The sequence below is a fragment of the Jaculus jaculus genome, chromosome 2 (assembly GCF_020740685.1).
Source record: "Jaculus jaculus isolate mJacJac1 chromosome 2, mJacJac1.mat.Y.cur, whole genome shotgun sequence".
Lineage (NCBI taxonomy): Eukaryota > Metazoa > Chordata > Mammalia > Rodentia > Dipodidae > Jaculus > Jaculus jaculus.
In genome coordinates, this window is record NC_059103.1 from 33,982,952 (window position 1) to 33,998,199 (window position 15,248).

The 15,248-nt window shown below is 50.2% G+C and overlaps 1 protein-coding gene across 4 annotated transcripts; it reads left to right on the forward strand.

The window, feature by feature from the left end:
• The first annotated feature begins 306 nt into the window (after positions 1–306).
• Positions 307–15,014, forward strand: Prkcsh (protein kinase C substrate 80K-H). Of its 4 annotated transcripts, none has more exons than XM_045142615.1 (18): positions 307–428; positions 729–876; positions 1,027–1,143; positions 2,709–2,804; positions 2,887–2,944; positions 3,299–3,416; positions 4,720–4,849; positions 6,936–7,020; positions 7,540–7,618; positions 8,888–8,974; positions 9,232–9,396; positions 9,473–9,569; positions 9,981–10,050; positions 10,311–10,400; positions 10,875–10,949; positions 11,028–11,127; positions 11,210–11,371; positions 14,700–15,014. In XM_045142615.1, exons 2-17 carry the CDS (start codon positions 801–803, stop codon positions 11,354–11,356), a joined length of 1,590 nt encoding a protein of 529 aa, XP_044998550.1. In that variant the 5' UTR covers positions 307–428; positions 729–800; the 3' UTR covers positions 11,357–11,371; positions 14,700–15,014. The 4 variants fall into 4 exon arrangements, with proteins under 4 accessions (XP_044998550.1, XP_012806381.1, XP_044998549.1 ...); XM_012950927.2 differs by lacking the exon at positions 307–428 and adding an exon at positions 436–575; XM_045142614.1 differs by lacking the exon at positions 307–428 and adding an exon at positions 461–479.
• Positions 15,015–15,248: the final 234 nt, after the last annotated feature.

A 15,248-nucleotide genomic window follows, 5' to 3' on the forward strand; every position in this document is an offset into this window, starting at 1 on the left:
GAGACCACCCGCGTTCCACGCTGCCACGCTCATTGGTTGGTACTGACCGGAGGGGCGGTTCCGGAAGGAGGCGGGGCCGAGCGGAGCTCAGGCACGAGTCACGTGCTCACCTCCCGCCCCTTCCCCCGCCGACTCTCGCGAGGGCTCGTGGGTCGTTTTTCAGGAACTTTCTTTCAGACTGAGCGAGCCGCCACCCCGTGGCCGCGCCATTAAGCGCTAGTGTAGCTCTGGCCTCCGTCTTTGCGGTGCTTCCCAAGATGGCCGACCCAGTTCCGGACCCGCGCGCCCGGCATGACGGCCCGGGACGCGCCCGGCGAGGGCCGGCGGAAGTGACGTGCGCGAGGCCCTTCCGCCTTCTCTCTGCGGCCGCTACCGTGGCTGCTGGGCCGAGAGGTGCGGCGGATTTTGAACCTTTTCCTCGGCCTCGTGTAGGTGGTGGAGAAGCGCGCTGGTTTTCTAGAAGGAGTGTCCGAGGGATGGTGAGGGAGGAAAGCACCGCTGGCGGGAATTGAAACCCCCACTCCGCCCTTGCACAGGGAGTGGAGGTTTTGATTTTCACCACTGAATTGAACCAAGTGAGACTTCCACGGGCTTGGGTCGGGGAGAGCCCCTCTCCTTCGCCCCCGTATCGGAAGGCAGTGAACCCTCTTTGCCCGGCTGCCATGAAGAAACCCAGATGGATGGAACCAGTCCTCCCGCTCACCCGGCGCCCATTCTTCTTGCTTTAGAGTGAGGAACTCCGAGCATCTTCTGCAGCCGGTTCCTGCCGCAGACCCGGCTTCCGGCCTCAGCTGCGGGGGATGCTACTACTGGTACTGCTGCTGCCCCTCTGCTGGGCTGTGGAGGTCAAGAGGCCCCGGGGCGTCTCCCTCACCAGTGAGTCCCTTGGTGCACGTGGCTTGGTGGACGAGGGAGATCCGAAGCCTTTTGACTCACTTTCCCTGCAACGCTCAAGTAATGGGTGGGTGGAGCAAAGATAGTATTCACCTGAGGCTATCTGGCTGAGTCTCCTGTTGTCTTCGCTAGATCATCATTTCTATGAGGAATCCAAGCCTTTCACTTGTCTGGACGGCTCGGCCACCATCCCTTTCGACCAGGTGAACGATGACTACTGTGACTGCAAAGATGGCTCAGATGAGCCCGGTGAGCTTTCTGTCCATTTGTCCATTGTACATTAAGTGAGCACCCACTGCATGCCAAAGTGGAAGACTAATATAGATGAAGATCCCGTCTTCATATGGCTCCCTGGACTAAGTGGGTGCAACTAGGCACAGAAATAAGGCCCCTGTTGGGTTGCGGGCGTAGCTCGGCGAATGGATGTATGTTTCGTACGCACAGGGTCCTGGGTTCCATCTCCAAATAAAAACAAAAGGGATCATTGTTATGACCGGGATAGTGGCTGGCGCTTTGAGGGCTATTCATCTTCTTCCTCATCCTGGGACTCAGAAAGGCTTCTTGGAGGAGATGAGGTTTCAAGTTACTCCTGAAGGAGCCAACCTAAGCAACCCCCCCCTCCCCAGGCGGGAGAGGGCTTGGGCTGAAAAGCAGTCTGGGAATTGGTGAAAACAAGGGAGAGGAGGTGCCATGCTCCTTTTGAGGGCTAGCGGGAGCTACATTGGAGTTTTCAATTCCTTTTTTTTTTTTTTTTTAATTTTTAGTGTTAATTATTTGAGAAAGAGAGAATGGGCATGCCAGGGCCTCCAGCCCCTGCAAATGAATTCCAGACGCATGTGTCCCCTTGTGCATCTGGCTTACATGGGTCCTTGGGAATCGAACTAGGGTCCCTAGGCTTCCCAGGCAAACGCCTGATCTGTTAAGCCATTTCCCCAGCCCTCCTTTTTTATTTTTAAATAATTTAGTTACTTGTGAGGAGGAGGAGGGAGAAGAGGAAATCAGTATGGGCATGTAGGTCCTCTCGCCACTGTAAACACACTCCAGAAGCATGCTGTATTTTGTATATCTGGCCCTGCTGGGTATTAGGGAATTGATCCCACGTAACAGGCTATGCATGCAACTGTCTTTAACAGCTGAACCTTCTCCCCAGCCCAGAATTTTTCTTTTCTCTTTTTTTGCATGTATATGGAAACAGAAGCTGGCATTAGGTGTCCTCTTCCATCACTCTCCACTTCATTATTATTATTATTTAGTTTTTTGAGGTAGGGTTTCACTCTGGTCTAGGCTGACCTGGAATTCACTATGTAGTCTCAATATGGCCTCGAACTCACTGTGATCCTCCTACCTCTGACTCCCAAGTGCTGGGATTAAAGGCATGCACCACCATGCCCTTCCCCGCCCCCCATCCCCGCCCGAGGTAGGGTTTACTCTGGCCCCTGAAATTCACTATGTAGTCTCAGGGTGGCCTTGAGCTCACAGTGATTCTCCTACCTCTGCCTCCCAAGTGCTGGGATTAAAGGCGAGTGCCACCACGCCCAGTTTTACTTTTTTTTTAATGAGAGAAAGAGAGAGAATTGGCAAGCCAGGGCCTCCAGCCACTGCAATACAACTCCAGATGCGAGGGCCATCCTGTGCGCATGCTTTGGGGAGTCAAACAAGGGTCCTTAGGCTTCATAGGCAAGCACCTTAACTGCTAAGCCATCTCTTCAGCCTTATTTTTTTGAGACAGGATCTCTCATTTGAGTCCAGAGCTCACCAGCTTATCAGAGCTAGCCAGCTTTTCCCTTCCCCCAACCTTTCATTCCTTTCTGCAGGTACAGCAGCCTGTCCCAATGGCAGCTTCCACTGCACCAACACTGGGTACAAGCCATTATACATCCCTTCCAGCAGGGTCAACGATGGGATATGTGGTGAGTGAGGATCAGGTAAGGAGGTGGTGGTGTCCAGAGGGAGGAGGTACTACCATTCTGATCTTGGCCTTCTCTGCCTCAGACTGCTGCGACGGGACAGATGAATACAACAGTGGCACTATCTGTGAGAATACTTGCAAGTATGTGGGTAGCCGTGTCCTCCTCTCACCATACCCCAATCGTGCAAGTCAGGGGTGCCTTCTTTTCCTCTGTTTGATTATGTGCATGCACGCATGTGTATATGAGTACTCATGTGCCATGGCTGTGAAGGTCAGAGTACAGCCTTGGAGTGTTGGTCCCCTCCACCTTGTTTGAGTCAGGCTCTCTTGTCGTCTGCTGTTAGGAAGGCTAGATTAGTTGACCCTTGAGCTTCAGGATTCTCTTGACTCTGTTTTCCCATGAGGGTGTGGAGTTGACTACTAGATGAGGCCCTTCTGAGAAAGGTAGACTAGGGGATTGAGTTCTCTCATGCTACCTGTGTATGTCAATCCCAGAGAAAAGGGCCATAAAGAGAGAGAATCCCTGAAGCACCTGGCAGAGCTTACCCGGGAAGGCTTCCGTCTCAAGAAGATTCTTATCGAGGACTGGAAGACGGCCCGAGAAGAGAAGCAGGTGAGGGACACCCCTACAGCCCATTCAGGAGAATCTGGTCCTGCAGGACTCAAGGAGTGGGCTGGAAAACCCAGCTGGAGCTTACACCTGACCCTGAGCAGCAAGCAGGCTGTGCCTGGCTTTGTTCTGGTGTGCACTAGTGTCAGTGGTTGACTGGGAATTTCCCATGTAGGAGGCCATTGGCTCAGGTATGGATCTGAGCTTTTGACATCAGCCTGAAGTGAACTTGGCCTCCCAGGACTCTCTAATATGGGGTGACATTCAGTGGTGCTTCAGTTTTGGAGGAAGAGCTCAATAGCAACTGCTGCTGCATCATTTTAACACAGTGGGTTCTTGGGGGTCCTTAGGCATCCATCTTCCCACTAGGCCTGCCATCCCCTCAGCTATTCCATTAGTCAGGAGCAGCCAGCACCCTTCATGGGCTCCTTCCTGACCCACTAAGGCAGGAATCTGGCTGAGGAAGAGTCCAGGCCTTTCTTCTCAGCTCCATGGCTAGAGAGGTCCCTTGTAAGTTGAAACTATGAAGTTTCTTATAAGTTCAATGGGAAGTGAGCTGTAGGGAGGAGCTCTACCCCTGAGCCACGCCCCCAGCCCTCACTGTGGATTCTAGGCAGGAGCTCTACCCCTGAGCCATGCCCCCAGCCCTCACTGTGGGTTCTAAGCAGGAGATACACCTCTTACCAGCACCCTCAGCTCCTGGCTCTATTCTGTGCTGTGTTCTAACCCTAAGCCCTGTTGCTTTGTACATAAGCGGGTCCTCTGGATGCACTGGGCTGTATGTATACATACAAGCTGGAACCTGTGTGTGCGCTCAGGGGAGGAATAGATAAAAACTGATGCTGAGAATTTTTAGGGAAAAGGAAATTTTGGGGCTTTAAAGCATCAGGGAAGCTCTTGCCTGGTCACCACCTCATCTTTCTTGGGGGCAAAAAGTAACAGACTTCCTGGAGGACAGCAATCCAAACTGAAATCTATAGGGAAATTAAAAGAGTTTACCATGGAGGAGGTTTTGGGCTGAAAGACTAGCTTGTGTGAAGAACTGGAAGCAGAAGAGAGTGGAGTGTGTTGAAGTAGAAGGAGGGAGTCTGAATATTGTTCTTGAGTTTCAAAATGAGGCTGGCAGGGACTTCTTGGTACCACTGGCCTTGTAGGCTGTGTCCAGATCTCTGTAGAGGGTGCAGGGAATTGTAAGAGGAAGGCCCTGTAGTGTTTTGGAAAGTTCTTGTGGCTGCCCTGAGGGGTAGAAACAGAGGAAGGAAAGCTAGACTTTTGTCTTCTATACCTGCCCTCATCCCCATCCCAGAATAAGCTCATTGAGCTACAGGCTGGAAGGAAGTCTCTGGAAGAGCAGGTGGAGATGCTGCGGACCCTGAAGGAGGAGGCTGAGAAGCCAGAGAAGGAAGCCAAAGAGCAACATCAGAAGCTGTGGGAAGGTATGTAGTGGGGTAGCCCAGGGACGACTTCTGTGACCAAAGGAGAAGGTCCAGGAGACTGGTTTCTTGTCAATTTAAGGTGGCTTTTTATTTTCAGTTCTGGGAATTGAACCTAGGGCCCTCATATATCGTAGTAAACATTATCTAACTAAGCTAGATTCTCAACCCCCTTGTGTGGTTTTTTTTTTTTTTTAATATTTTTTGTTCATTTTTATTTATTTATTTGAGAGTGACAGAGAGAGAGAGACAGAGAGAGAGAATGGGCGCACCAGGGCTTCCAGCCTCTGCAAACGAACTCCAGACACATGTGCCCCCTAGTGCATCTGGCTAACGTGGGGTCCTGGGGAATTGAGCCTAGAACCGGGGTCCTTAGGCTTCACAGGCAAGCACTTAACCGCTAAGCCATCTCTCCAGCCCCCCTTGTGTGTTTTTACTTAATTAATTTAAATTTATTTATTTGAGAGAGAGAAAGATAGATAGATAGATAGATAGATAAATAGATAGAAAGAAAGAAAGAATGGGTATGCCCATCTTCAACTCCCCAGTACCCATGTAACGCCAGATACACAAGGTGGTGCATACATCTGAAATTCATTTATAAAAGCTATGGGCCCTGGCATATCCACTCTCTCTCTCTCTGAAATAATAAAGTACTTTTTTTAAAAGATGGCTTAGTGTTTACAGGCACATGCATATAAAGCCTATGGCCCTGATTTGTCCCCTGAATCCAGGTTTGAAGATGATAGGTTTCTTTGACCTCAGGTACAACACATATCCCTCTGCCCCTGTGCTACATAGTGAGTTCAGGCTAGCTTGGGCTACGTTAGACTCTTAAAACAGTGTGACTGGAGGGTGCAGGTGAAGTCGCAGTAGGAGAGCAAGGGCAGAACAGACAGAACTGGTCATTTAGGCCCTTGTAGACCTCAGAGAGGACTTGGACTCAATCCTAGTGAAGTGGGAGCTTTGCAGGACTCTGAGCAGAGAAGGGTTCGAGTGTCCCCTGTCTCCTCTGGCCTCTGTGGGGGAAACACTGGGTAGAGGTGTAGGGGCGAGTGTGGGAGGCAGGGCTGACCTTGGTGGTCTCCGCACGTGAGGGAGGACAGAGCAGGGATGCTGCCATGGGTGGAGTGAAGCAGATGAGTTTTGGCTGCCACACTGGAATTGCTCCAACCCCAGCCTCTGCAGCTGTGGCCTTCTGCCACCTGCTTTGAGTGATTCTTAAAAGTGTAATTCCTAGTATTTCCAGTCAGATGCTCCATTTTGCCTTACCCCCATTTCCAAATTTCACCTGTTCATCTTGTGGGTTTTTTTTATTTGCATGTGTGCGTGTGTGAATATATGTGTGTGTGAGTACAAGTACATGGAAGTCACTGTACACATTGGGTGGGTTCTTACCTTTCCACCTCATTTTTGAGGCAGGGTTTCTCTGGTTCTCTCTTTTGGGCTCACCATAGCATGAGCTTCCAGAAAAATTCTGTTTCTGTTTATGCCTTTCATCTTGCCATCAGCATGCTGGCATTACAGTAACCCACCATCATGGCTTTTTTTTTGGGGGGGGGGTTTCAAGGTGAGGTCTCACTTTAGCCCAGGTCTGGAATTTACTTTGTAGTACTAGGCTGTCCTTGAACTCATGGCAATCCTCCTGAGTGATGGGATTAAAGGTGTGCCACCATGCCCTGATGCTTCTGGCTTTTCACATGAGGTTTTGGTGAGCAGTTTATCCACTGGACCATCTCCTGAGCCCCCTCCTTACTTCCCTCATTCATTCATTTATGTGGGGGAGACATGGCCCAGGTGGGTCTCATACTTTTTATATTGCTGAGAATGACTTTGAACTTCTGACCTTCCTGTCTCCATCTTCAAGGACTGGGAGTACATGTCTGGTTTATGTGGTGGTAGAGACTGAACTTAGGACCTCACACATGCTAAGTGCATGCCACATCCCAGACCACAACTGTGTCACCAGCATCCAGCTTTAGGCTGGGCTCATAGTGAGACTAGGTCTCTGACAAGAACCAGTTTTGGGGGTGGTGGGAGTTGGCAGATGTGGCACTGGGCACTGGGAGACAGAATTTCCTTTCCACAGAGCAGCTGGCTGCCTCCAAGGCACAGAGGGAACAGGAACTGGCAGCCAGTGCCTTCCAGGAGCTGGATGACAACATGGATGGGGTGTAAGTATAACCAAACTGCCTGCTAGAAGGCACTTATCCCAACCTACCTTGTTGGTTCATTGAGACAGATGACCCTGTAAGTCAGGCAGATCTTCAACTTACTATGTAGCTGAGATTGGCCTCAAACTTGTGGTGATACTCATTCTTCCACCTCATTGGTACTGGGAGTACAACTTGAGTGACCATGCCCAGCAGGTTAGTGAGTGGTTTTTGTGTGTTGGGGAGTGGTTACTGAAGCAGCAAATAGAAGTCGGTGACTCAGCTAAAAGGTCCCAGTCCTTAAACTCCTCCATCTGTGCTCTGTGCCACCTGGAGAGTGGAGTAGAGGCAGCCAGGACCTGCTCCTCTGGGCCTAGCCCCAGACCTCACTTCCTCTTTCTGTACCCGTATCCATGGGTCCTGAAGGAAGTGTTGGGGCCAGCCTCTACAGTGAGATGCCCACAGGTCATTTGCCTATGGCTGTCCAGGTAACTGGCCAAGAGCCAGATTCTTCATTTCTCCTTGTCTTTGTCCCCATAGGGTCTCAGTGGCTGAGCTGCAGACACACCCGGAGCTGGACACTGATGGAGATGGGGCACTGTCTGAAGAGGAGGCCCAGGTACTCTACCCTGGCTTGGGACTCCTAGAGAGCTTTGGCCTAGAGTGACTTTGGGGCCAGGGAGGGACACAGGCAGGCATCTCTAATGGAAAGCTCCCAGCATACTCGTTTAGGGCTGTTGGTGTCCTGATGTGGCTGGTGCTCATGTGAGTCCAGTCACCAGGTAGAACCTGAGATAGCACCAGGGCAGCATGGAGCCATTCTCACTTCTGCTTCACTCCACTCCATTCCACTCAGCACGTTCCCCCCACCCACCCACCCACTGGCTGCCTCAAAGGAGGTACCTGTTGCTGGCCTTGGGCCAGATCTTCCCCTCTATCTACCTGCCTGGTCTCTGCTCTTTCCATCTCTCCATCCCTGCTGACTTCTGGATCTTTCCCTATTCCATCTGGGCCTTGGCTTTGGTGGGCCTGATGCACTCTAGTACTTGTACTGTGTGTGTCTGTCTTTCTCTCTCTCTCTCTCTTTTTCTTTCTTTTTTTTTTTTTTTGTGAGGTAGGGTCTCACTCTAGCTCAGGCTGACCTGGGACTCACTATGTAGTCTCAGGGTGGCCTTGAAGTCATGGTTATCCTTTTACCACTGCCTCCCGAGTGCTGGGATTAAAGGCGTATACCACCATGCTCTTTTTTTTTTTTTTTTTTTTTTTTAGGTAAAAGATTATTTAGGGGCTGGAGAGATGGATTAGCAGTTAAGGTGTTTGTCTGCGAAGCCTAAGCAGGTTCAATTCCCCAGTACCCATGTAAGCCAGGTGCACAAGGTGGTACATGCATCTGGAGTTTGTTTGCAGTGGCCGGAGGCCCTGGCATGCCCATTCTCTCTTTCTTCCCCCTTCTCTATCATAAATAAATAAATAAATAAACAAATAAAATTAAAAAGTTTGTTGGGGAAAATTATTTATATATTTGAGAGAGAAAGAATGAATGAATGGACATACCGGGACCTCTTGACCCACTATAAATGAACTTCAAACAACTGTGCTGCTCTGTGATTCTGGCTTTCTGGGGGTACTGGGGAATTAAACCCAGGATGGCAGGCTTTGCTAGAAAGTACCTTTAACACTGAGCCATCTCCCAGCCTTCCTGTGCTGTCTTGTTCCTGTTTCCTTGTGTTCTCCCACTTCTAGCTCCTCTTGGCTCCTCTCCTTAGGCCTGTGCTGCCACAGGGCCTGGCCTTCATGCTCTGGCCTAGTCCCCAGGGCTTAGGCTCAGAACCCATGCCTGGCACCACAGCTTGAGGTTCCAGCCCTGATCCCATCTGCATGTACACAGGCCCTTCTCAGTGGGGATGTACAGACAGATGCCACCTCATTCTATGACCGCGTCTGGGCTGCCATCAGGGACAAGTACCGGTCTGAGGTTTGTATAGGGAAGGGACATGGTCCTGCCCCCCTCCCTGATTCACAAAGCCACTGCTTCCAGTGCTGGCACCCAGCCATTCTGTCTGGATGCCCATTGTCCTCCATGGAGGCTGCCTTACTGCCAGCTGTCTGTCCTTCCCTCTAGAAGTAGCAGGGCCATGGAGGTTACCCCTCTTGGCTGTGGTATGAGCCAGTGCCCAAGCCTTGAGGGTGGACTCCCAAATCCCCAACTGACCACTCACCTGCCCTACCCAGGTGCTGCATGTCGACTTGCCAGCCCCTTCGACCCCTGAGGTAATGGAGCCCAGAGAGGAACAGTCATCAGTGCCCGCCCCACCCACAGAAGAGGAGGAAGAGGAAGAAGAGGAGCCAGAGGAGGAGGAAGAGGAAGATTCAGAGGTGCAGGGGGAGCAGCCCAAGGTGTGTGTGGGGGGTGGAAAGGCCAACAGAAAGGGTCTGTGGGGCTGCTGGCTTACTGTGTCTTGTCCCTTCCCAGGAGACCCCGCTCCCACTGCAGCCCCCCCACCCAGCCAGCTCCACTGAGGAGGACAAGATGCCGCCCTATGACAGACAGACGCAGGCTTTTGTCGATGGTCAGCCAGGGCCCGCGTGGGGGCGGGGGTACTGACTTCCCTCGGTGGCATGCAGTGGCCTCCAATAGCAGCTATGCCTAACCCCTGGAGAACAAGCCCTGAACTGTCTGTACCAGTAGGGGTGCATGCATCTTCCTCTTGGGGATTGCCAGTCCTGCCCTTGAGGGTCCTGTTACCTTCCCATGGATTGTACTTGTTTGTGCCACCCCTGACAGGCTAGAAGCCATCTGGGTCCCTGGAGCTCTGGCTAGTGTCCTGGGGTACCAGGCTGCCCAGAAGCAGAATGAGGTCCATTCTGTAGCTGAGTAGGTTCAGGAAGCCAGAAGCCTCAGTGGCATTCTTGGTGGGATTCCATGCCATGTCTTGTGCCATGGAATTGGGGAACTGCTCTGACCTTCCACCTTCCCTCAGCTGCACAGGAGGCTCGGAATAAGTTTGAGGAAGCTGAACGGTCCTTGAAGGAAATGGAGGAATCTATTAGGTATGGGGAGCTCATCACCAAGGCCAAGCTGCCCAGCCCATCCTGCTTAGCTGCCAGCTCCCTGGAGGGATACTAGCTAGGAATCACTGGGGAAACCAGAGACTGCTGCTTGGGTCCTGCAGTAAGGGCCAGGGCCCAGCCTGGTGGCCACAGTGATAAGGAGCACAGTTCTTCAGGGTCTGTGCTCCAAGCAGCTGGTCTCTCCTGTGTTGGGGCCTTGTGTTCTCAGCTTCCCTTCACCATTGCCTCTTCCTTTCCAGGAACTTGGAACAAGAGATTTCTTTTGACTTTGGTCCCCAGGGGGAGTTTGCATACCTGTACAGCCAGTGCTATGAGCTCACCACCAATGAGTGAGTCCAGGAATGCCAATGGAGTGTCCTATGAGGACAGATAAAGGGTTTGGGACTATGTATGAGCAAGACTTTGTGGCTCAGCACTAAGGGGCTGAGGCAGGAGGATCGCAAATTGAGGAACAGCCAGGGCTCCAATGTGAGACCCCACTTTTAAATAAATTTTTTTTTTAAAAAGGCCAGACATGGTGGCACTCAGCTGTGATCTCAATACTCAGGAAGTTGAGACAGGAAGATCAGAAGTTCAAGGCTATCCTCAGCTACATAGTATGAGAGCAGCCTGGGGTACAGTGAGACCCTGTGTCAAAAGAAAAAAAAAAGAGATTATGACAGGGATGCAGGCAGAGACAAGGGTATAGTGGAGTTGAACTTGCCTGTAAGCCTTCTGTGTGGGGACATCAAGAAGGCAAAGAGAGTATGGGAAGAAGTCTGGGGTCCCTGTGTTCCTCTACTCACCATCCTATCCTCTGGCAGGTATGTCTACCGGCTCTGCCCCTTCAAACTGGTCTCACAGAAACCCAAACATGGTGGCTCCCCTACCAACCTTGGGTGAGTTGGCTGAGGCTGTCTTCTCTATGCCCCCAACGTCCTACCCTCTGAGCCCTCAGCACCTCTCCTCTCCCACAGGACCTGGGGCTCCTGGGCTGGCCCTGACCACGATAAGTTCAGCGCCATGAAATACGAGCAGGGTACCGGCTGCTGGCAGGGTCCCAACCGCTCCACAACAGTGAGTGTCTAACACTGGGCTAAAGGGACCCAGGCTCTGTCCTGCCCTGCCTTGCATTATTTCTCCCTGGTCCCTATCCCAGGTGCGCCTGCTATGTGGGAAGGAGACTGTGGTGACCAGTACTACGGAGCCCAGTCGCTGTGAGTACCTCATGGAGTTGATGACTCCTGCAGCCTGCCCAGAGCCACCACCTGAAACGCCCTCTGATGGTGACCACGACGAGCTCTAGCCTGGTGGTGAGGAGGTAGGCAAGAAGGTGGGGTACCTGCCTGATTTATTGTGGAGACCATATTTTTTTAAACTTTATTTTCTTTTTTCTTTTTTCTTTTTTTTTTTTTTTTTTTTGGTTTTTCGAGGTAGAGTCTCACTCTGGTCCAGGCTGACCTGGAATTAACTCTGTCATCTCAGGGTGGCCTTGAACTCATGGCACTCCTCCTACCTCTGCCTCCTGAGTGCTGGGATTAAAGGCGTGTGCCACCACGCCCGGCTAAACTTTATTTTCTTTTGCATGTTGTATGTATGTGAGGTGTGCATGTATGTGTATATGTGTGTGGGCAACATGAATTGAGGCCAGAAGACAACCTTGGATACCCTCATCAGGAATGCAATCCACTTTCTTTGAGACAATGTCTTTCACTAGCCTGGCAATCACCAAGTCGGCTAGACTAGCTACTCATTGAGCCCCAGGAATCCTCCTGTTTCTGCCTCCTCAATGCTAGGGTTACAGGCATGTACCACCTCACCTGGGTTTTATTCTAGGGCTCAAGTCCTTATACTTCCAAAGTAATCACTTTATCATCCCCTGTTTTGTTTTTTTAATTTAAAAAGAGTCAGGCTGAAGAGATGGTTTAATGGTTAAAGGCATCTGCTTGCAAAACCTGGTAGCTTAACTTCTATTCCCCAGTACCCACACTAAAGCCAGATACACAAAGTGGTGATACATGGGTCTGGAGTTCCCTTGCAGTAGCAAGAGGCCCTGGCATGCACATACACCTTTTCTCTACTTGCAAATTCATTTATTTATTTTTGAGGCAGTCTCACTTCAGCAGCCCAGGCTGACCTGAAATTCACTTTGTAGTCTCAGGGTGGCCTTGAACTCATGGTAATCCTCCTACCTCTGCCTCCTGAGTGCTGGGATTAGAATGAGTTCCAGATTAGCCTGGGCTAGAGTGAAATCCTACCTTGAAAAATAGGAAAAAACAAAAAACAAAAAAAAACCCAAGCGTGTACCACCACTCTTGGCAACAAAAGTATTTTTAAAAAAATAATAAAATCAGGGCTGGAGAGAGATTGCCTAGTGGTTAAGGTGCTTGCCTGAAAAGCCAAAGGATTTGGGTTCAGCTCCCCAGAGCCCATGTAAGCCAGATGCAGAAGGTGGCACATGTGTCTGAAGTTCATTTGCAGTGGCTGGAGGCCCTGATGTGCCCACTCTGTCTCTGCCTCTTTCTCTATCCATTTCTATCGGAAGTTCAAGATTGAAGCCGTGAAGGGTGGTGCACACCTTTAATCCCAGCACTTGGGAGGCAGAGGTAGGAGGATCCCCATGAGTTTAAGACCACTTTGAGACTATTGAGTGAACTCTAGGTCAGCTTGGGCTAGAGCGAAACCCTACCACAAAAAAACCAAGGGGAAAAAAAATGGATAGGCCAGGTGTGGTGGTGCAGGCCTTTAATCCCAATACTTGGAAGGCAGAAGGCAGAGGTAGGATCGTTTTGAGTTCAAGGCCAGCCTAGGACTATGCAGTGAGTTCCAGGTGAGTCTGGGTTAGAATAAGGCCCTACCTTGAGGGGGGAAAAAATGAAAAAAGGCAGGTAGAGGGCTGGGAAGATGGCTTAGTGGTTAAAGGTGCTTGTTAGCAGTCTTCCAGCCTAGGTTCATTTTCCAAGTCTCCCACATAAATTCACATGCAAAAAAAGTAGCACAAGCATCTGGTGGGTGGTTGTAGCAAGAGACCCTGGTGTGTGTGCACTCATGCACACATGCATATGCCAATGAATAAATTCACACCAATAATCCTGGCACTTGGAAGGGTGAGGTAGAAAGATTAATATGAGGTGGAGACCATAGAGCTAATGAGTGAGTTTCAGGTCAGAGAGAGACCCTGCCTTAAAAAAATAAATAAGTAAAAGTGAAAATAAAAAGTTAACAGGCAGATGGTGCCTGAGGAGCTGCACGTGAGTGCGCACGCATCCATACAAAGATGGATGGTGTTCAGGAGACTGAGGCAAGAGAACTGGCAAGAGTTCAATTCCAGCTTGAGCTAGCAAGACCCTTCTCTCTTACTTTGTTTTTATATTTCAATTTACATGTATATATTATACGTTTTTATCCAACTTTTTTGAGAGAGGATTTTTCACTGGCCTGTAGCTTACCAATGAGGCTAGACTGGCTTGGCTACCAAGACTTAGGGATACTTCTGTTTCCACCTCCCTGGCAGTAGGATTATAGGAATATGCTACCACCCTCTGCATTTTTAAAAAAATATTTTATTTATTTAAGAGAGAGAGAGGACAAGGCAGATAGAGAGAAAGAGAAAATGGGTATGCCAGGGCCTCTAGCCATTGCAAACAAACTCCAGATGCATGTGCCCCTTAGTGCAGCTGGTTTACGTGGGTCCTGGGGAATTGAACCAGGGTCCTTAGGCTTCACAAGCAAACACCTTAACCAGTAAACCATTTCCCCAGCCCCACCCTCTGCATTTTTATGTGGGTTCTAGTGGTAGAACTCAGGTCTTTATGCTTTCAAGGCAAGTACTTTACTTGACTGAGCTATCTACCCAGCCTATCTTTAAAAATTCAGACTGGGCTGAAGAAGATGGTTTAGTGGTTAGGGTGCTTGCCTGCAAAGCCAAAGGAGCACAGTTCCATTCACAAGGACCCACGTAAGCCAGATGCACAAGGAAGCGCATGCATCTGGAGTTCATTTGCAGTGGCTGGAAGCTCTGGCACACCCATTTTCTCTCTGTCTCTCAAATAAATAAATAAATAAAATAGATTTTAAAAAGTTCAGGCTGACCTGGAATTCACTGTGTAGTCTCAGGCTGGCCACCAACTCACATTGGTCTTCCTACCTCTGTCTCCTGAGTCCTGGGATTAAAGGCTTGTGCCACCACCACACCTGGCTAAAAATACTATTTATTTACTTGTAAGCAGAGAGCAACACAGAGAGAGAGCTGGGTCATTAGGTTTTTCAGGCAAGTGCCTTAACCACTGACCCATCTCTCCAGCCCCTAAAAATTAAAAACAAAACAAAAAAACCTTACTTGTCTCCAAGTAGAGAGAAAGAGGGAGAATGGGCATGCCAGGGCCTGTAGTGGCTGCAAACAGACTTCAGATGCACGTGCCCCTTGTCACTTTGTGCACCTGGCTTTATGTGGGTAATGGAGAATCAAACCCTGGCTGGTAGGCTTGTTCAGGCAAGTGCCTTAACTGTTGAGCCATCTTTCCAGCCCCTTAAGTTCCTTTTTTTATGGTGCTGGGGATGGAAGCCAGGACTTCCTATAGGCCATGGGCTAGTCACTCTCTGGGCCTCTAGCCCTTTCATCTTTCTGATTCTGTCTTCTTTTGCCCTAGAACCTCAAGACATGAAACCAGCTCACATACCTACGCAGCAGTCTGAACCAAGGTCTGCTCAACTAGGATTCCTGGCTCTCCATGAGGCAGGAACCCATGGGGTTCCAGGCCCTGTCCTGGGGCCCATACTGACCAAGCCATGTTTCTAGGCCCCAGTGGCCTCCAAAGATGGTATTAAGGAGCCTGCCCTCTTTGGGTTCCCCATCCTGGGGTTCAATCCTGAACCTCACCCTACCCCTTCCTTCCTTCCCACCCGGTTGGAATGAGTGATCTGTGACCTCAGAAAACAATAAATGTGAGTTTCCCTCCAACCTAGCTATGTATGCCTTTATCTTTTTTTTTTTTTTTTTTTTTTTTTTGAGATGGTCTTGCCATATAACCCATCCCAGCCTACATTTTCAGTCTGTTTCTGACTCCCAAGTGCTGGGAGTACAGGCATGTGCTCCAATGCTTGGCTATGTCTGCGTTTGTTACCAGGTGTGTGGAATAGAGCCATGTTGGGCAGGGGTTGTATTCAGATGTATACAGTTCCTGCCCAGGGCCTCCCTC

Bases quoted from the DNA above. Each gene is read 5' to 3' on its own strand.
- Prkcsh (XM_045142614.1), top strand. The intron at 4,850-6,935 runs GTATGTAGTGGG...TCCTTTCCACAG, and splicing joins ACATCAGAAGCTGTGGGAAG to AGCAGCTGGCTGCCTCCAAG. The intron at 7,021-7,539 runs GTAAGTATAACC...TTGTCCCCATAG, and splicing joins GATGACAACATGGATGGGGT to GGTCTCAGTGGCTGAGCTGC.